Source organism: Seriola aureovittata, chromosome 5 (genome assembly GCF_021018895.1).
Source record: "Seriola aureovittata isolate HTS-2021-v1 ecotype China chromosome 5, ASM2101889v1, whole genome shotgun sequence".
Taxonomy (NCBI): domain Eukaryota; kingdom Metazoa; phylum Chordata; class Actinopteri; order Carangiformes; family Carangidae; genus Seriola; species Seriola aureovittata.
The window spans coordinates 4,616,659-4,638,340 of NC_079368.1; the positions used below are offsets into that span (position 1 = coordinate 4,616,659).

At 40.8% G+C, this 21,682-nt stretch overlaps 1 protein-coding gene and 1 long non-coding RNA gene across 3 annotated transcripts in view; both read left to right on the top strand.

Annotated features, from left to right (window-relative positions):
• Positions 1-2,192: 2,192 nt before the first annotated feature.
• LOC130169082 (uncharacterized) lies at positions 2,193-10,913 on the top strand. Its single transcript, XR_008827788.1, has 5 exons — positions 2,193-2,514; positions 2,610-3,204; positions 7,193-7,317; positions 7,491-7,641; positions 10,303-10,913. It is a non-coding gene; the product is annotated as an uncharacterized LOC130169082 (long non-coding RNA).
• Positions 10,914-13,285: 2,372 nt separating this feature from the next.
• Positions 13,286-21,682, top strand: part of tacr1a (tachykinin receptor 1a) — a 55,683-nt gene continuing 47,286 nt past the window's right edge. For both annotated transcript variants that reach the window (XM_056377126.1, XM_056377127.1), the window contains exon 1: positions 13,286-15,318. In XM_056377126.1, coding sequence (XP_056233101.1) covers positions 14,915-15,318 — 404 coding nt within the window. In that variant the 5' untranslated portion in view covers positions 13,286-14,914. The remainder of the gene's footprint in view (positions 15,319-21,682) is intronic.

Below are 21,682 nucleotides of genomic sequence, written 5' to 3' on the forward strand. Positions count from 1 at the left end.
AATATTGTATTTTATTGACACTATCATTTGTAATGTGATATTAAGACAGACGTGGAACTTGGGTAGTAATTAAACAGCATAAAACTATAAACATCCCTCTAAAGAAACTGGGTGACCATGGAAACAAAATAATAGGTTAAAGAAAAACAAAACAGACTATGAATAAGAATACTGAGGCTTGTTAACAGTAGTCAATTCTTGTTGCTACTCTTCCCTTAATGTGACTCGAATGTAAAACGGGCTATTCAAATATCCTTGACATAAATCAAAACACACTTAAACAAAGGAAAAACATGCTTTTTAAAAGTTCAAGTGTATAGTTACTAAGAGGATTTGTAAAGCATAACTTCCAGACTCAGTGCACAGCTAATCCCTGCTGTTGCTTCAAGTTGCATCAGTTGTCCTCACCACTTGTTGGATATATTTGGCACTCTCATGACATTACTGATGCATTCACAAATAGGTTTACAAAGCTGGCCGTGTGTTAGATCACCTCAGTGATCATCAGTACAACTGTTTCTTCTCCTGACATTACCAGCTTTGTGTTCTCATTTGTTATTACAGTATAGTTTCAGGTCCTGTTAATTTACTCAGTCGGGCACAGAGATACAGTTACAAAGCCGTGGTGAATTTCTTCAAATTTCAGGTTGTGTGCAACCTCATTTGCTGTGCACACTCCATTATATGTGTCACGGAGAAACGCACAAGCTAGCTATAAGTCACATCAGTCATCAGGTTACATTTAATCAATTCCTGGAGTCCTTCAACCAATGTTATCCTCTTTCTGTGCAAACATCCACACTTTATTACATCTCCTTGAGCAAGGCATGACTGTTCAGTGGCTGACCCTGACCTCTGAGGGGGAATCAAAAGGAGAATTTCCCCACTGGGATCAATATAGAATATCATGTTATCACACACAGCCCTGTAATGGAAGGGCTGTGTATCTCTGATGCATGCTGGGATTGCATCCATTCATTCGTACATCACAATGAGCAGGAGTAAGCGGGCAAAGAAAGGAGTGAGTCATCATTTACTGCTCAAACCTCATCTTTGCAGAGGCTTCTCTAACTCATCAGCATATTCATTGATCTTTGGTGAATTAAATCTATCACCTCTGTGCACATTGTGAGGGTGATTAGGGTGGAAGTAGTTCATCAAAGGCACCACACTGAGTCTCACATTCTTCACAAATAATTGAGTTTAAATTTTCAGTGGGAGGTAGAGAGATGTTCAGGCCAAGCTGGTGACAGACAATCAGTCTAAAGGTCAGAAGTAACATTTGGAATTCTGAAATGTTTTCATGTCTCTGAGTCCCTCAGGACCATCGGTCATACCAGGAGACCGTTTGCATGGACTGAACTGACTTTAAATTCAGAACCCACCTCATTTCTCCTGTTAAATCATCTGAATCCAGCACTTCCTCTGCCAGCCTCCTCCACTCTCTAAACCACATGCACACCATATGTACAAATACATATACACAGGGCCACTGCCTCTTACTACAAGCTGTGAGCGTCTTAGAGTTTTCACTAAAATCTGATTTTAAATGACCATTATGCTAATATATACATGTAAGCAGTTCTATACAATGATGCATCATCCCTTTATTCCCACTGCAGAAAACAAGGTAAACGTGATCAGTTTTATAGAACCACTTTGGGAGTGTGCCACCACTTTGATACCTTGTTTCTGTCATGGCATTAGACTCTGAGATGATTTTTTTCTCACCTGAAATGAGATGAGATGGGAGAGGCTCACTTCAGTCGTGGGAAGTGCCAAAAAAAGAAAAAAAAAACTCTCAGTCAGTATTTAAGAGAGAACAGGACAGGAACTGCTGATGTAGTGAATAAGGTCAAAAGGATCTTGGCAGCAATTATAACTCCATCATAAAATTAAATTTAAGCAGTTCAGTCCAGTGTATAACTGTAAATGCTATAAAGATAAGTGGTAAAAAAAAAGTTCAGGTCACCAAAAACTATAAGAACATGTACATTTCATAGAAAACAGGGTTTTCATGCTTTTTCATGGATTAAGAAATTGATTCACTTACAGCTGTCCTGCAGCAGTGGAAGTAAATTAAGTTAACGCAAACAATTCCTACAGGTGCCACAACCTTTGATCATGTGCAAACTCTCTGTCTGTGCAAAGGCAGTGTTGCAACAAACTATTACTATTACTGTTACCGCACCCTCTGATGTATTAGTAGGACAATACTGTACCGCAGGCAGCAGTGCTGTATGTTGTTGCAAAAGGCAAGTAACAAAGGAAGACAGACTGGTTGGTCAGGGTTTCATCCTACAGCAAGTTAATGAGCCAAAACTTTGGAGGAACAAAGGCAGATGGTGGCCTCACATGATGGAAGAGCAGCACAGACTCCAGACTTAAACCCCATGGAGCTGGTTTTGGGATGAAATGGACAGGAGGTGAAGGCAAAGCAAATATTTGCAGGAACTTCTGCAACAGTGTTGGGACAAACTTTCTGAACAAAATGGAGAAAGAAAGACGCCACAAGTGAGTTCAGCCGATCAAAAATTCAATTCAGGATTTAAGGTTCCATGATTCCTTTTTTCTCTTTATTATTAATTACTTCTGTGTTTTTATTTCAGAGTACACGAAGACAAACATCTGAGTAACAACAGAAAAAACGGAGGAGAACACTTTGAACACTTTGAACCCCTGCTGGTCCATCTGGAGGCTCTGGACCACATGACTCTCCTTCTCCCTCGGTGGAAGTATTTGATGGCTAAAGGTGTCAGTGTGCTCCAGTCAGAGTGTTTGTCAGATGGTTGAGTAGCGTCTGAAACCTCCTTGCCCCACATCTTTCCAGTGTCAGAACTAGGGGAGAAAGTAAAGATGGGTTTGGAATTTTCTCTCAGGATCGTTTTTCATTCTTTACACAACCATTTTTTTTTATGTATGTGGACAAAATGCCCTCTAGGAGACATTGTGTGAAAGTTTAAGCTCCATGTTTAAACTATAATCGCCTCTCTATGACGAGTGTCTTTTTGCCTGCTTTCAAGTGCGGCTGTTCAGAGTAACTATAAATAACTCTTACTTCTGACTTGGTTGGACAACACGCAAACTAGTTTATTTCGAGCATACCGAGGCTCCACTGCAATGTCAGCTGTTATGTGCCAGTGATAGCAGCCTTCCTCCAGGACCTACAGGCTGTTCACAGACTCTTCAGCTGCAGCAGAGAAGGTGTGTTTGTACCAAACTCTTGCTTCAAACATGGAGGTTGAAAGTGTGAGTGTGTGGCATGTCTCACATGCACCGACTGAGTGAATTTAATGAGCAGCACGTTCCACTGCACTTTCCCACCTTGTCCACTCTCCTTGCTGCTACATAATTATGGTTAAGCTTAATTTACTCCCGTAACAGAAAATTGTCCTGGGTCGAATGAATTGCAGCCAACCATATCACATAAATACACACTTACTGAACCTTATCATCCGAGTGGTGTGTTGCCCTCACCTCCTTCTGATCTAGTTGCCAACTAATATCCTCACCCCAGGTCTCATCGTAGACAGTGAAACCAGCTTTGACTCAACAGTCCTATGCCTCAGCTGATATTCAGCAGCTTCTTGTGCTCTCCACTTCCACCTTGCTCGATGCCAAACTTCTATCCTGGTAGTGCATAAAGGGTGCTTGTGGGAAGCTGTAATCCGCTGCTCTGCACTGATGTTGTAGTAACTGTGAAGTCCTCCGCAGAGGCGCTAATGTGGGGTTGCCGCACGCTGATCAGATAGGACCTCCGTGCTCTTTCTCAGCTCCTTTGATGATGAAAGTCTGAAGACGAATGAGGGAGGAGCATTGTTCTTGTATTTGCAAGTAGAGCTGGTTGGTTCTATTCTTATAGTGCAGCATTCGTTCTGCTTTTCATATGAAAAAGGAAAATGTAAAAGTGTGTGTGTAGTTATTTTGTTATAAACCCTTTGGATGCTAATTTTACTAAAGGAAAACATACTTGGAGAAGCAACAGGGGTTAGATTTATGATTTAGGGGGCGTTTTGGGGATTTAGATTTTGGGGATGAGGACTAACTGATGAGTTTGGATGAGTTGATTGAGTATAAAGAAATCCACAGCTTGACAGAGCCACCATGCTTTGTTTGATTCCCTTAGTTTTGACAGTAGGCTGCTTCCTATCAGCCTACTGTCACACTGTTCTCATTTCTTTACATTCAGAAATATTATGTGAAATAAACAGTATATTATGAAAGGTGGAAACTGGGGTGCAGGTGTTCAGTTTTATCTGATCTTTTCTCTCTATTTTCATTTCCCCCCACCTTTCTGTCATCTTCTTTCTCTGCAATCTGTTTTTCTCCCCTCTTCAATGCTCATCCCTCTTGTCAGGTATGAGAAACTAAGGACTCAAAACGCAGACAAACAAAATGGGTGTAAACGGGGAAAAAAGGGTTTTAATAAAGAAAACCACCTCACAAAACTGGCAAAATGGAACTAAGAAATAATCTAGAAACCAGTAACACAAAACGGAAGCTCAAGGACACACTCGGGAAACATGGCGAAACAGAAACAGACCAACTGTTCAAGACGAGGAGAGACTTAAATACACAATGGAGGCAAGGGTGATTGAACACAGGTGTAACACATGAGGGCGGGGCAGACAATCAACAAGGAGGGAAACAGGACAAAGACAGGAAATAAGATTAACATTAGATACACAAGGAAGTCATCTTCAAAATAAAACAGGAAATGAAACTAATGTCCAAACACAAAGAGTCAAAGTGGCCCTCAGGGCAAATCATAACACCTCTTGTCTTTGTCTCTCCTTCCTCTCCCTCTCTCTTCTCCTGTGTCAGTCTCTGTCGTTCCCAAAATGATTTGCTTATAAGTGAAAATAAAGGTGATAAACGGCAAAATTCGAATATCATCCAAACTGTTGGCTGCAAACATCCATCACAGCTTACACATGCAATCATACATTTCAGGTTGGCTTGCTTTCAGTTTGACCTGCAAATAAAGTGGTTTAGATCACTGGTTCTCAAAGTGGGGTCCTAGAGGGGGATTCTGTTCATCCTCAGCAAAAAAGGGAAAAATTATTTTTGCTATAATTCCATCCATAACTAACACAGTGACAGAATGCATGACTGTTTTGGTCATGGGTTTCAAACCTTTTCTGTAATAGAACATCTAAAAGCATCTCATTCCCCATCATCTCTCAACAAAGCCCTGAAAAGTCTAAATAACTGATTAAGAAGGAAAAGGCAATGTAATTTGTACATGTAGACCAGGGGTAAGGGAATCAACTGAGTCATGTCATATGCACAAAGTTTCATGCTACATCTGTGACTAAACACTGTGATGTTTTCAGTTCATCCACTTTAATGACTGAGAAGTGCAGTTCAAACCTCCAGCACTGACTTTGGCACCTAATATATTAACAAAACCTCTGGGGTGCTGTCCAAGTATGTTCTGGCAGACATGGTTAGTCATTAGTTAGTGTAACGTGTATTGTGATTTTTCATCGCTTCTGTGAGGATTCGTACCATCTGGCACTTCTCCTCAGGAGCAGGTCGCCTGCCTTTGTCAGCAGCTTGCAAGATTCTCTTCAGCTCCTGATCCCTTGGGACCTGAAATGTTTCTGTCTGGGCTGATGGAACTGCACGGTTTGAATCACACAGTCATGACTGGGCTCGAGTGGAGCCAAGAGTCAGACGATGGAGATGATGACAAGAAGGGGAAGAGGGACTGCAGAGAGCAGGCAGACTTGTACTCGCTGAGCAACTTGCCAAGACATACTATTTCTTGAGATAAAGAATAAACAAAACAATATTTTATGTTTAGGTTTCTGCTGAGAGCTACAAACAAGCATTTCAACCAGAGTAATGTTCATATAAATACAAAATGTACTTTTTACAGCCTGATGTTTTTCAGTATTGAGATAAAAAGCTGAAAGAATGACAGCCATTTCAAAGCAATTAGCATTATGAACTATTACAGCTAGCTACAGCTGTAAGATGCTGCTGCCGTATTTTGCCCTTTTACAGCTCCTATGCATCATTATGCTGCACTTACTGTTATTATAGTCACCTCACACTCATGCATAACACCAGTTGGTGGTAAGAGGGCGTCAGCAGCCATGACGGGATGCTCAGTATCAGGCGTCAGTCACAGTACAGAACTGATGGCAGAAAGAGAGACTGGTTTTTCTTTAACTTTGGAAAAAACAGACATGACTAATGTGTTTCAAGACAGTCTGGATAAGTAGTTTCTGTACCTGATGACAGCTGGAGCAAAATGACTTTCAATTTCAGCAGGACATACTGATTGGAACTGAATTATATCACCAGGAGTGCTGAAGTAAACAACTTTAATCAACCTTATTTGCATCACCTCACCCTAACTTGTTTTTCTGTTGGCTGTGATTGGGTGTAGCAAACCAGTTATTTTACACAGACTGACTGGCTGGCTTGAAATCTGACAAGAAAGCAAATGATACACCTTATTAATTCGGAATCTGATTGATTTTCTCACAATCTTATAGTTGTAAGTTGCATGTATGCTTTGATTGAACCCATTTTAAATCACTTAATGTATTTGGCAGCACACTGTTGGCTAATTCTAAAATAAAAAGCGATATAGCTAAGTTTATTTCATATATTACAACTGGGCCAAGGTTCTTAATTATTATCCAAATTTTTATCCAAATTTTTATCTAAAATGCTTTCAAACATGAATATGAAAACTGGAAGAATGAATTGTCACAGGTCATACCCTCCCACACGATTTCAATTCAATAATGTCAGACCTGTGTTGCTGTACTGAGCTGTCTGTAAAAAGCCAGTTGTAGTTGCTGGAAATAGGATGTTGAATTGATCTGACCTCAGTGTAATTTGCTTTCACTCATGTTGACCTCGTTGGAAAGATGGCCGTGTTAACAGTTAATACATCTGACAGATGAAGGACTATTGTAAGTGGCATGTTGATTCAGTGAGGAGAAGATGCGCGTCTTGTACGGCTAAATGAGAGAGAAGAGGAAGGGTCAACAAATACACTGCTTGATTTAGGTGTGACGTCACACACAGGGTCAAAAAATATGTTGGCGTGCCTTGAAGTTATTTTTCTGGGACAACGATGACCCGACAATTAAAGTTTTTTATCTGTAACACGTTGTCCTGTCATTCTGTAAGAAAAGGCATGTTTCAAACCATGGCCGTCTCCTTTCAGGACAACACTGCAGAAGTGTGGAGGCCTTCTGGTTCCTCGTCTGAGGTTCATACCAAATGGCGTCCTGTCAGTGAATCTGAGAACGTTATAACATATCAACTCCCTCTCGGTCCAATGTGCATCAAGTAAGTTGTTTTATACGACACCATTCAGACACAAGGGAATTGAAAGTCCTTTACAGAGGCATGGAAATGCGTTAAGATGAAATTAAAATTGCATTTTAAAAATTATTTAAATATGACTATGATTTAAAGCTTCACTAGTATTTTGGGGACTTGTGATGACTCTCTCTGAGCAGGCCTCTCGCTGCAGGAGCCTGATGGGTGGAGTTCAGTCGTCAGGAAGATTTTGCTCATCTGGTCTGGCGGCACTATATAAACTGGTGGCAGTCAGCTGGTCAGTGGGCCAATCCCAGTGTCCACCCTCACAGACTGTGAGACATGCTTCCGGTGAGTTCATGAGGGCTTAGGACTGTCCCACTGTAAAGCCATCAGGGGCATGAGGGCTTTCTCGCACATATTTTGAGCCTATACACACACCTTCTGTAAACCCACATTTCTGCAGACTTTGCCTGACTGAATTACCCACAGCTCATAGCATTGTGATGTTAAACACAGAGTTGCTGTGGTTACCAGGAGATGCTCAGTAGTGTTAGAGAAATGGTAAACAACAGTTGGAAAATGGAATAAGGAGAAGATAGAGGGAGGGTTAGGGTTTTTTGTATTTTCTTTGTCCTTAGATTAATTTCCTTTTCAGTTATGTAAAATAAGTTTATTTTTAGATATAACTCATGTGTGGTCTTCCCCCCCTTTGTCCAGCCTTGAGCCAGGTTGTGACAACATGACACGACCAGTTGTTATGCCCAGGCGGCCATATGGGAACAATAAAAACAGTTCCACAGAGTTTATTAACATAAATATACAAAAGACCCCACATCCAGAACACAACAGCAACACAAAAATGCAGACAGAGAAGCAGCAAGGGGAGCAGGCCCCATGCAAGAAGCCTCTTCCTTCTCCTGCTGGCACCGCAGCTTTTAAGCACTTCATTCCCGGGACGGGGGGGTTCCAGAAAGTGGGTTTAGTGAATACTCTGAGTTTCTTAAATCTGAGATGAGGGAAACTCTTTGTTTTCAGCTCCAGAAACTTAGATCACTATAACTCTGAGTCAGTTACCACGGTAACTTACTCTGTGAAGGTAACCTGCTCACAGGTTATCTGTCTCCTCCCATCCTGCTGAGCATGAAGAAGCTGTTTGACCCAGAGCTTCATTTGCTCGTTCATACTGTCTATATGAAAGTGCAGATCAGATTCTATTAAAGAAGTTCACATTGGGACAAGATTAAAATCCAGATTCTTACCCAAGACCTGCCTTTACTAATGTTACCTCTTTTATCATCAATCAAATCTGTGTGAAGCTTTAGACACGGACGCTGATCTATGAAGAATCATTTCTCATGTTCTGATTGGTTGCAGCGATGAAACATTCCCATCATAGATGCCATATCATATTGTAGATGATGTTATATTCCTGAGTGAGGACGACAGCGGTGCAGCTGAAAAGACGTACGCATTCAAAAACTAATTAAATGTATTTTAAGTGAGTTTTTGTATATAGGCTACAGATAGTCTGAGTTTATAGTCACTGGATGCTGCAAAGAAAGACCTTTAAATGTAAAATAGATGTCTGAAACTTCAGTGAGCCTTAACCTTGATGCTTTTTCAACTGAAAATCACCAAAACCATGAGGCTGTTACCAGGTCAGAAGCAGAAAGTGTAAATTAAGATAGAGCCTCACCCATAGGTTTGTAAAGAGCGGTTTTGAAGTTTATAGTGGGCTACTCTGCTGTCGCCATCTTGGCAGTGCCTGACTCAGGCAAATCTAAATGGGCAAAGAGGTGGGGCATATGTGGAGACTTCGGTACAGACCAGTTTGTGGAAACCAGGTTTGAGGTACTTCTGTGTTGGCTTCCTTTTTTAGCCTCAGAAGTTGCTGCTTGGTCAGAATCTGAAGTTACAATCATAGATCTATAAATAAACATCTGTCTGATCAGTTTCATCTATATCTTCATCTTCTGTTGCAGCAGAACTTTGTCCCCCTCAGGTCACAGCTGAATAAATATATTTAAACATTTAATCCAACAAACAGTATCCAGCTCTGCAATCCATTAAGGAAATGAAAGTCTGATGAATAAAGCGGTCTAGTCGATGACGCTGAATATATTTTTTTTTTACGGTTACCATGGTGAATGGTTTAATAGAAGCTCCATTGCTAATGGCTTTTTATATTCCCCATGCACGTGCTTAACTCAGCGTGACCCTCCCACCCTCCCACTCTGTGATGGAGTGTAACTCTGTGGAGTCACACTTCCGGCTGTGGAGGGTCTCATATTAGGGGGAATGGTATGAATACATCGGCAAGCTTTGGGACAGCCTCACCTGACTCCAACTGAAACAGGAAATTTGTTGCTGCGCAAAATATTTTGAAAAAAGATCATCTTATACACAGCATTGAAAGAGATCATATACACACTTTTTCTTTTTTTTCTCTTCTTCTACACGTACTGTTTTCTCGGGTATAGACAACTGAATGTTCGTACCAAAATACAATGTAACCTCTAATTTCGTCACGTGCATGAAAACATGCAAATGTCTGTTTGATGTGAGGCGACTTATGACTTTTCCTTTGGAAATAACCAAACAGAACTCACATTTGTTGGTTTGTAGCATTTCCTCCGTCCCTGACTCACAACCGGTGCTGCAGGTGTCATGGTTTACCATGACGGACAATTTATGTTTATGTTTAATTTTGTAGTCACTTTGTGTGTCTCTTGATGTTTGTACTGTCTTTGTCTCGTTTCCCTGTGTGGTGAGTGTCTGCCCCGCCCTGATGTGTTTCACCTGTGTTCAATCACCCTCGCCTCCCTTGTGTCTATCTAGTCTCTGTGCTCCCCTTTGTCTGTGTCGGTTCTTCTGCTGTAATGGTCCCCGGTGTCTGCTGTTGTTATCTCCTGTGTTTCCCTGTGCTTCACCAGTGTTTTGTAATTTTTTTTTTGTTATTAAAACATTTTGCATTTACTCCCTTGTGCCGTTGCAATGAACCGACCAAAGAACGGACCCAGCAGCATATGCCAGTTTCATGGCTTTTTTTGAGGTTGCCTCACGGTCAGCCTGGTGGCTGGTGGCTGGTGGCTGACCCTCTGTCTGATTCGGCTCTGGAGGCCCCTGAGCCGTCTCCTTTTTGGGAACCCGGCGGGCCTTCTCAGAGGTATCTAGGGGAGGGAGCCCCTGGGAAGAAATGCATTTCACCGAGACACCGGTTCCCCAAGCAGCCTCAGACCCAGAACTTCAGCTTCCAGCACGAGCCCCAACTACCCCACTATCAAGAACCTCTGCTCTCTGGTGACCAGGAGCCTTTCGCCAACCGCCCTGGCTGACGGCGGCCCAGCTGACTCCTGATTCTGGTTCCCAGTCAGACATTTTGCATTTACTCCCTTGTGCAGTTACACACTGAAATATCTCAATCAGTATGGGATGAATAGCCATGAAATTTTATTGAAACAGTCATGGTCTCCAGAAGATTGTAGTCCTACTGACTTGGTGATACCATGTGTTTTCTTCTAGCATCACCATGATGTTGACATCTGTAGTTTTAAGCGAAATGTCAACAACACATTGAGGCAAATAATGAGATGTGCTAATAAAGTTTAAATTGCATGCAATACAGGTCATCACATGTTCATTTACAGCCTAATTAAATGAGAGTGAGAATTCAGTGCACCCTGTTAGCAGATATAAAGGGGGGATATATATGTGTGTGTATGTCTGTGTGTGTGTGTGTGTGTAATAGTGGTTGATCTGGTGATTTCATGGCTACAGTAGAGCAGTGTGACTGATGAACCTGGGAATGTGGTGTGTATGTGACATAAGCCTGACTATGTTACTGTGTTTGCTGGACACTGGTGTTGTTCAGGTCTTCTGCTTGCAGCACTTGGTTCTCCAGCGTGGAGCTCTGACAGTTGTGACGAAGAGGATGGCTCGAAGCCTCTCCCAAGAGAAATACAATGTCCTTGAGCAGGAGGAGCAGAACTGACACAGCCGGACACATCTATAATTGAATTATTGTTAGAGGAGATAACATTTTTGGTTTGTCTGCAGGAGTCATTGAGTTGGGGGGGGGGGGGGGGGGGGGGCAGGCATTCAGAGGTCAGTTCTTGGGGTTAGGAATGAATCCTGTGCAATTTTACCTGATGCTATCATTAAAGGAAAGTTCAGGGTCACCCTGGAGACCATGAATTCAGATTTTTTTTAAAAATATATATTTAGCTGTTAGAGTTGCTGTAGACTAAGGGATAATTTTGACTAACGCTTGAAAAAAGGCAAGATTATATTAAATTCCATGGTAATCTGGTCAACAGCTGTCCAGATATTTTTCTCTGGACCGTCATTTAATCACAATAGCCTACTCACACATAAAATAGCCTTCTCCTTTTTCAAGTGAGCCCTCAAGACTGCAAACCACAAAATGATCCTACAAGAGGTACACGAGTTTCTGGGTACTTGGCATTAAAACTGAACAAGCTTGCATGAACGCCACAGCCTGCAGTGCACTGAACATGAGCTGTAGGAACAGAGGCACAAAATACTGTCAAAGATGTGACCTGCTTGATTTTCTGCACTCGGTGAGTCTGTAGTAAATTATGGCCTTGGCATGTGACAAAAAACCTCTGACTTTTCTTTTTCCAATAACATGGTTCCCACTAAGGACAAAACACAAATGAGAGAAAGCTCAAATATTAAGGGCAATGTGCTCCAAAAACAGAAATGGAAGAAAATCCCACGTGCAAATAGGGAAAATATGCAAAAAGAACTGCTACACTGCAAATGCTCGGGCTTGATAATGACACACAGCAACATTACAGATAGAAAACTTTTGCTTATGTACCTAACCTGCAAAATTTTTATTTATTTTTTCTCAAATAAGAGGTTCCATTTAAATTTAAAATATGTGGCCTGTTTATCCCAATGCCCCCCCCCCCCCCCCCCCCCCCCCCCCAGGGAGGTGAGGGACCAGCAACCCAGGGACAACGGTCTTATCTCAACAAGTCCCTTGGTAAATTAATGCTGACTGTTTGTTCACATTTGTAGCATTTCTGCATATGTAGAGTGTTTCCCTTAATGTTGCGCCTTCTTGTTTGTGTCTATCCTCAGGGACCTACAGTGTGTCTCATTCTCTGTGTGGGATTGTGGCTGCGGTGTTTCTACAGTGATCTACTCTGGTTCTACTTTATGGTGGTATTTGTTTTTAACTATATAACCTGGTGATATAGAAGATTAACTCAAGGTATAGGTGTGAGGCTTTTTAAAAGCATCATAAATGAAAGATTCCTGTTTACAAATTTCAGAGAGGCAGATCATCCTGTGTCCTCTGTGATCCTTTGGTATGGTGCATGTTAGATCTACAAGAAGAGGACCCTCTCCGGACCCTAATACCATGAGTGTTTAATAAGGAATATGAAATCTAATTTTTGTTTTCACTAATTGAAGGTAACACTTCCTGTTATCTCTGCAGATCTTCAGCCACCACACACACCGTGTTAAAAGTCAAATACAACAATATACAAATAATAAATGTATATATGTGTAGATTTTCTGAAGTGACTTATTGGGTTATAAAAACATTTTTAGTTCCACTTTCTCAAGCTTATCATTTTATTTTTGGTTGTTAATCTGATGTATTGCCTTTATACAGTGTGTCTACTGTTTGAGATGTACCTTCAACTGTAAATTGCTTTGAGATGTTTATCACTCTGTATACACACACACACACATATATACACACATTGTATTTTTGGGTGTGGTGTCTATTTTTAAGAACTTTGACCTGACAAAGTCGGATCAACTGTGATCAAAACATTGTCTTTTGAATCAACTTTGTGGCTCAGTGTGCAAGCATTACTTTTTTTTATTTTTTTATTTTGTTTTTTATTGATGTAACTTCATTTATTTATTCATGAGGATATTGTTCTGTTAATCAGCAGCTTGCCTCAGGCTGCTGTGGACAACTCTGCTTTAAATGAAGGATAAAATCCAGACATATCTGGATTGCATGTGGTTATATTTTTTGATTTCTGAAGCACGATTGATGCAGTACAGGTGGTCTGAGCCGAGCCAACTGTTCCATACAAAAATCTGCATGTCGCTCACAACATTTTTAGGACATATTTTCGCAGGCTCTCGGGAATTTAAAACAGCCAGAAGCTGTTTTATGTTGTTAAATGAAGATGCATGACACTGTGTTTTAACAAAAGTAATAGTCTACAGGCATGATAGTGAAGCTGTAATGAGGCATAGCATGAATATCTGTACATTACATCACCTACTAACTAACATTATGCTAAAACATAAATATCAATCATATCAATCATAACCTGTGGCTAAAGTTAGTTCACTGCGATCAAGTGACTTTTCACTCTGCAACCTTTTAGTGCTGTCAGGGGTCTGGTGGGGAACCTGGAAGTATGGCTCTTAATGAGCTCATTCATCCTCTCACAGGCTCTTCTGGGTAAATCCCTGCAGATCCAGACATGAGAAATGGAGTCGCAAACGTGGCTCTGATAAAATATATACAGCTTGATATTGCAAACAATAACAGGAAAATATCAGGCACTGCTCGAAGTGATCCTGTCTGTAGTATTGTGCAGACATAAATCACTGAGCATGTCTTTACATTGTTTTTTTCCTCATGAGTCAAGTAATAATGATTTAATTGTTACATTACGAGGCGCCAGAGATTATTATAACAACACAAAGTCCAGACCATGAGACCACAAGAGGGGGCAGTCAGTCAGTATGGCTCACCACCATTACAAACCAACAACAAGTTGTGTTTGGAAATTAAATCTATTTATTCAAGATGAATGACATCAGCGATGCCACTACTGCTGCCATCAGTATGACTGAGACTCACTATTACAGTCTACATGTGTCATCTGTCAAGCACTTTTAACTGCACTAACCTGTATGAAAGGTGATATACAAATGAAGTTTGATTGATTATGTCTATGTTATCATTGTAATTATCTATCATGAGTCTGAATTCGTTCATTCATTCTCCTGCCCGTGCGTTTGTTCTTGCCAATAAAGGAATTATAAGCAAAATTAATCGGATAACAGCTACTTAGCCATGATAATCCTGTTGTCTTCTCCGTGCGGTCTTCTCGGTCGGGATGAATAACGTACCTGGGCTCATCCATAGTCATAATGACAGAGGCTGCCTATTGGACGGGTGCGCAGCGCTCACTCCATAAGCTGGTGAGCAACCGATCAGCGCAGAGACGCAGAGGGAGAGACGAAGGAGCAGAGCTCGCTGGCTTTGATATGAGTGACCGGTTAGGGGGAACACAGACTTGCAGTTGTGCTGAAATGTGCGTAAAAGGCGCGTTTTCGTTTTTACGCACGGGTAAAAGTTTCAACATAGGTAGCTTGCTGTTGAAATTTCCACTTGAATTACCTCTACTGAATTCCTGAGTTTATGATTTCCACGACATTGACGTTTTCAAGTGAACATTCCGCAGAGCACAGTTATGTAAACTGCAGCGGTGAAGCTTTCTGAAACTTTCTTTTATTTCTTTACATTGTGCGCGGGATCTTTATCTTTGCTGTGTATTGATTTAGGCTTAGATCCAGCGGTTTAGTGTGACTTTCGGTTTTAAACAGCAAAATGGATCCTTTATTCAATTCCACCGATGTGCCAAACTGGACCACCAGCTACAACGACACCAATAACGGGACTGTATACTGGAACCAGTTTGTGCAGCCAGTCTGGAGAATCGTCCTCTGGGCCATTGCGTACAGTTGTATAGTTATTGTGTCCGTTGTAGGTAACATTACTGTGATCTGGATTATTATAGCGCATAAGCGCATGAGGACCGTCACCAACTATTTTCTGCTGAACCTGGCGTTCGCCGAAGCCTCCATGTCCGCCTTCAACACGGTCATCAACTTCACCTACGCCGTACACAACGAGTGGTACTTCGGACTGGTCTACTGCCGCTTCCACAACTTCTTTCCGATCGCGGCCGTCTTCGCGAGCATCTACTCCATGACTGCCATCGCTCTGGACAGGTAAGCTGCGGCTTCTCCTGTGGATCTGTTGTAAAAGCACGACAAATGACAAAATCACCGAAAAATAAAACAACCGTCCAACCATCCAGTCTATTCCATCACATTAACAAAACACGTTGATGTGAAGGAATTTAAGGAGAAAAAAAAGATCAATTGCTGAATCTTTTTTTGTTGTTGCCATTATTCTCCTAAATCATCAGTAGGAAAACACGGAATGTATAAATGTAACAGCGATGCCAAATAAAGTGAGGTATGATACTGGCACATGGCAGAAAAGTCGCTATTGATTTGCTTGGTCTTTTAAAAACAAAAACAAAAAAAAAAACAGCTGATAAGTAAAAGCATTTTGGTGAAACCTCAGTTCCTCCGTAGGGGATGGAGAACAGGCTGTGATTTTACTTTGTTTCCTTGGTTGAAGATTGACCCCTCCAAAAAATAATCAAGAAACTTTTGCTTAATTTGCTTCTTTGCAGCCGTAAGTTAATGTAAAAGTGCAACTGTCAAAGTGTCTCTACTCGGTGATCATCAGAGGATCCTTTCTTTGTTCCACATGTTGAAGGAAGCTGTGTGATGCTCAGTGAGTGGAACAACCTGTTGTTGTTCATGCAAAAAAAACGCAAAAGGCGACCAACAATTCTTCACACTGTGGCTAAACTGTTAAGTTTCATACGTCCATATCATACTTTCTATTCCACCGCTGCGGAAATACGTTAGTGAGATTTATATCTTCATGTCTATACAGCCTCTCTCCCTCTCTGTGAACATTCCGGTGAGTAAGAGCCTCATTCTTCAATGTGATGGCTCCTTATGACAGTGAGGCTGAATTGAAATTATACATATAAAAAGCCCTGCTCTGTTTTGTGTGTGTGTGTGTGTGTGTGTGTGTGTGTGTGTGTGTGTGTATCATTACATGTTCATGTGTTTCAGCATGTGTGTGTATGTGTGTGTCCATGTGTGGTGAGATGTGTGGTTGTGTATGCCTCTATATGCATATCTGAACAGTATGTTCTGTATGTGCATTTCTGTGGTTGCAACTGTCTGTTTGCCCAGATGTTTGTGTGCGTGCGTGTGTGTGCATGTGTGTGTGTGTGTGTACATCTTTGTAAGCACATATGTGAATTATTTTATGTATAACGTGTGTGAGAGAGAGAGGGAGAAAATGTGTATCCCTGTGTTTGATTCAGACTGCCACTTGTAACAGTTAGGCTGTATTTATATTATATCTGCGTCTGTTATTCCTCTTTATCTCATATGAGAAATGCTTGCAATTCCTCTGCATTTCCTCTGTTCCAGGAAGAGAACAATACACATTTTCTCATATTAGGTTAAATCCTTCGACCTCGTGGAAGTGAGAATAGCATTAAGATGGCACACACACACACACACACACACACACACAGACACACACACACACACACAGACACACACACACACTCAGTCTGTTCATAGTTTGCCATTCAGCCCAGTTAACCATTGAGGAGCTATAGCATGAGAGAGCTATAGGTTGTTTTCCCCTGACCCCTGCCCCCATGCTAAATGAAGATGTTATGAAATACCCTTTGGAGAGGCATTAAATTCACACTGATGGCGTCAAACTTTTGTGGCTGTGGCAGGAGAAGGTATTTATGGATTTTTGAAAGAGGCTGGTGTGGGAGTGTTAAGAAGAGATTCATTCACTGTGACCCATCACTTGCAGCCATCTCTCACAGCTGTTTAGGCACTGGTCAATATTTCACTTTTTAATTTTCATTCACCACTTCCTGTGCTAGCTGATCAGTTCCCATTAGTTACTAAATTAGACATCATATAAATTTGGAAAATAGTGCAAATCTGCAGGTTCTCTTCAAGGGGTGGGGTGGGGTGGGGAGGTTGGGGGGATGGAGCACCATGCTGCAGCTGATAAGACGTTTTTTCCATCTTCATCACTGCAGCGATCATTCCTGTGGTGCTGTTCCACCACACAACCCATACATCACCCGCACAGTTGAGTGCTGAAATCAGTGTGCGGGTTCCAATGCTGATTGTATTGAAGAAACTGAGGAAACATATTTCTATAGAAATATATACGGTACCTCAGCTCAACCCACACAATAGGGTTCCCTTTGGAGATATCATTTTGTATTTCTTTTCCTTTTGGTTTTCTTTGATGAAACTGTGTTTTCGGTGATTGAAAGCGCCTGCTTAAAATCCCTGATAAATGCAGTGAGTAAACATTAAAATGGATGGAGCAAAAAATACAAAAGATTAAGATGATCATTTCCTTCATGACTCATCCACTAGTTGGCCATTTGCACCAGCCATTCAATCTAAGTTAAAAGTTACTTACAACACAAGTGTTTTAAGAAGTGGATATTTACACATCACTAAATTAAAGCTGGTTAATTAACACTAAAAGCGAACAAGGACAATGTTGATGTTTTGGAGGTACAGCTTACCACGTCAGCAGATTAGCACTATAAGACTTTGACATGTGAATTGATTACCAAAGCTGTTACAGTTTATCCTGAAGAGAACATGAATGCATGTTCTAAATTTAATGCCAGTGCATTCAGTGTTTGGTGAAACATTAAACCCAAAACCTTAAACGCCAACCTCACGGTGGCACTAGAGAAGAACCATGAGTATTTATACATAATTTTCTGTCAATTTGGTCCAAGGCTGTTGAGATATTTCACAGGATAAGTCAAATATTCAGTTATTTATTGTATTATATACATATTTATTATTCATTTCTGTTTGCATTCACACGACACTCGTTCACTCATCTGACAGAACAAGTTTGCCCTCTCTGAGTCATGCAGCTAGCATGGCTTAAACTAACAGTTTCAGGTGTTTAACTGCCAATCCCTTGCATTGAGCTGAACTGAATTTCAGAGCCAGTAGTGCTATTCATGTCGTTTAGAAGAAGTCGGAATATCTCATTACACTAATCAACTGCAAGCTCATGGTATGTTGTTGTACATTGTTTTTTGTGATGTCCTTAAGAGGGAATGTTGGAGAGCAGAGTGCATGTGGAGGAAAACCAAACTCACACTTCATCATGACAAGGCCCTGCGAAGTGAAAAGCAGGCATATTTTTCTAAAATTATTTGCAAAATGCCAATAAACCAAAAATTCTATTCTCAACAATTTTCCGTCTCCTAAAATCAAAAATACAACACTTGATTAATCTATTGTGAGCAATTACAAGCTCATGTTCAATCTCCCCTTTCTAAGCAAGATTTTGGGGAATGGTAGTGTTGAATCAACTCGTGGCTTTTCTACACAGTGACAATTCATATGAAAAATTTCAGTCATGTTTCAGATCTGGACATAGCACAGAGACAGCACTGACTTATAAATGACCTTAGAATAAAAACAGAACACAAGGATGTCTGTGTCCTCTTCCTCCTTGACCTAAGTGCAGAGTTTGACTCATTGTTCACAAAATACTTCTGTACAGACTGGAAAGCCTCATTAGTCTCACAGGAACTGCACTCAACTGGTTTAAGACCTACCTCACTACCTTGGTGATTATGTCTCCGAGAGGCACAACCTTCTCTATGGTATTCCCCGCGGCTTGATACTTGTTCTGATTTTGTTTTCTTATATGCTCCCGCTTGGAGATATTGTCTGTGCCCACGAGGCTGAGTTCCACTCATATGCTGATGATACTCGGTTGTATCTTTCTATAACCCCTGATGAAAAGGATGCCCTCATCCCTTTGCTAAACTACTACTCCAGCATTGTGCAGTGGATGAGTGGCAACTCATTAAAATTAAATGAGGACAAAACTGAACTCCTTATCATAGGCAACAACACACAAAGACACAAATTAACAAGCAGACTCGGAAACTCGAAGATTGCAAGAAATTGACCAATGCCTTTGTTTTCTCCCGCTTAGATAACTGCAACACACTTTTCTCTGATTTACCGAAAAAAAAACAACAACTATTGATTGGTTGCAAAATTGTACAGGATTCGGCTGGAAGAATTTTAACTAAAACCAGGATAAGGGATCATATCACCCCAGTTTTAGCATCCTTGCATTGGCTTCCTGTAATGTTTAGGATAGATTTTAAAATTCTTGTACTTGTTTTTAAAGCCCCCTGTAGTTATGCACTGAGGATCTTGAACATGCTCCCCCTTCACAATAGGCAGGCAACCTCGGTCGACAATTTTAAGAAACAGCTCAAAGCCTATTTTTATGACCTTGCTTTTAATTGATTATTTTACTGGTTGATTTTTTTCTCCTGACTTTACCTTTACCTTTACTTTCCTTAATGATTTTTGTTGTCTTTCACTAACATTTTCTTTTTTACATTATTGGGTGTTGTCAGATGTCACATTTATTTTTCAATTGAAACAAGCTGATATGGGTTTTTCACTTTGGTTTAGTTTTGTTTGCAGTGTAGCAACTAATCTGTACATAAAAACTACTTCGTGTTCTGAGTACCACTTACAGCTGCTAGCATGACTGCTGACTCTTAGTGTGTTCAGTCAGAATGCAAAGTGAATGTTTGCCTTGCGTCATTCACTCAAATTTGAACACTGGACCGGCTTTGTTTATTCGCCCCAGACACCCAGAGTACTGTACCAGCTGTACAGATGCCAGCTGCAAGCTAACTAGCATTGAACACACTGAGCATGTGTGTGGGAGTGTGCATGTGTGTTGGTGGCAGAAACTTCAGTTCTGTGACTTACCTCGAGTCTCTCTCCTCTTTCCTTTAATCTCGTTTATAAAGCAGATTCATAAAGCCCCGGGATGTGTGTGAATATTTTGCACAAGATGAAACATTTCAACTCACAGGGATGTGTCTTTGGATCAGTTTGCACCACCACAAGCGAATGTGTGTCTACTTTCCATGGACTTTATGCATTCCCACAGCTGCCAGTTTGTGACACTGCAGTGACAGTTGATTGCTTTTGACTGGATGCCACTGCAGATGTTCCTTGGCCACTGATATGCACATTAGTTAATTATTTACAAGCTAAAACATTAATCGTGCCACCTGAGAAAATGAGGACATTAGCAAACACACTTACTGATAGATTTATGAATAGCTGATGCAAACCCATCCAGGAGCTCTTACTGTGTTTGTGTTGGTCGCTGCAGGTGAACCGCTGCCCTGTGATCCACAGACATGCGACACAACTGAAGTGGAATCCCCATTTGTGAATATACTTACCTATATACAGAATACATTAGTCCTGCAACACATTCTAAGATGCTGCAGCTTTCAGGGATTAGGGATAGACTGGATTGATGGATATATTTTAAATAGAGACCATGTATCAATGTGCTCAGTGCAGTGTGACTGAAATTCATTGTCTCATTTGGCTCAATTTCTGTTTCATTTAGTTCCGGTCTTCTGCGTGGCTGCTGCTGATAGCTGCTCTTGGTCTTTCAAATGAATCACTGATGATCACTTTCCGTTATGTTCGGTCTTTAGTGATGCTTAAACTGATCACTTCGTACTTTGCTCTGTGGAGACAGTTTGAGCTGATCATTCAGAATGAGCTATCTGCGAGGCAGAAGTGCCCATTTGTGTCAAGCAACTCTTGATTAGGATGACTGGACAGGATGGATGACACACATATGGAAATTAGTATATGTATATGTAGTACATCAAATTAGCATAATGGTATCTAATTGAATAACAGCAATGTTTGGACCAGCTAATAGTAACTTGATGAAAAAAAGTTGACCAGAAGCCCCTCTCCTAAAACCTGTAAATGCACTGGCATCATGGGACCAGAGCATGTAACAAATAGTCAGACTTCAGATAGACATTTAAATACATCCGTTGCACAAAGCAGTTTAGTCTTTTTTTTTTTTTTTGAAGCAAGATAAAGACAAAGAAAGTGATAACATAACATAGCATAACAGAGAACTACTGACGGCTTTTTACTGTTGCTATAGATTAAGATGACTAATATATATTTAGATTTATTGAAGGGGGAGAGAGAAATAGCAGTTTAGCTCTTGAATATCTTAAGCCGGACTGTGGTACAATAAATTCTGGGTAAATTAAGACTTAAAAAAAAAAAAAAAGACAAAAGGGGAACCGAGGAACTGCATCCAACCACTCAGTTTGTCTATTGGAAGAATTCAACAGTTACAAAGACATTAACTTGGGAAAGTGCGCAAAGAGTGAAACAATAAAAACAAAAATCTGATTTTGGTCTTTAAAAACTCTTTCCCTTCCTGTTGCTCTCTCCATAACAATGTTAACAAACCACAAATTATGAGCCATGTTTTCCTGTTTTCTGTTGCTGGGTGTTACTGCTCAGCGCAGGTGTCACTGATTACCATGTTCCCATGGTAACATTGGTCTGCATGTCGGATGTAGATACGGGCGACATGGGCAGCTGAAAAAAAGTT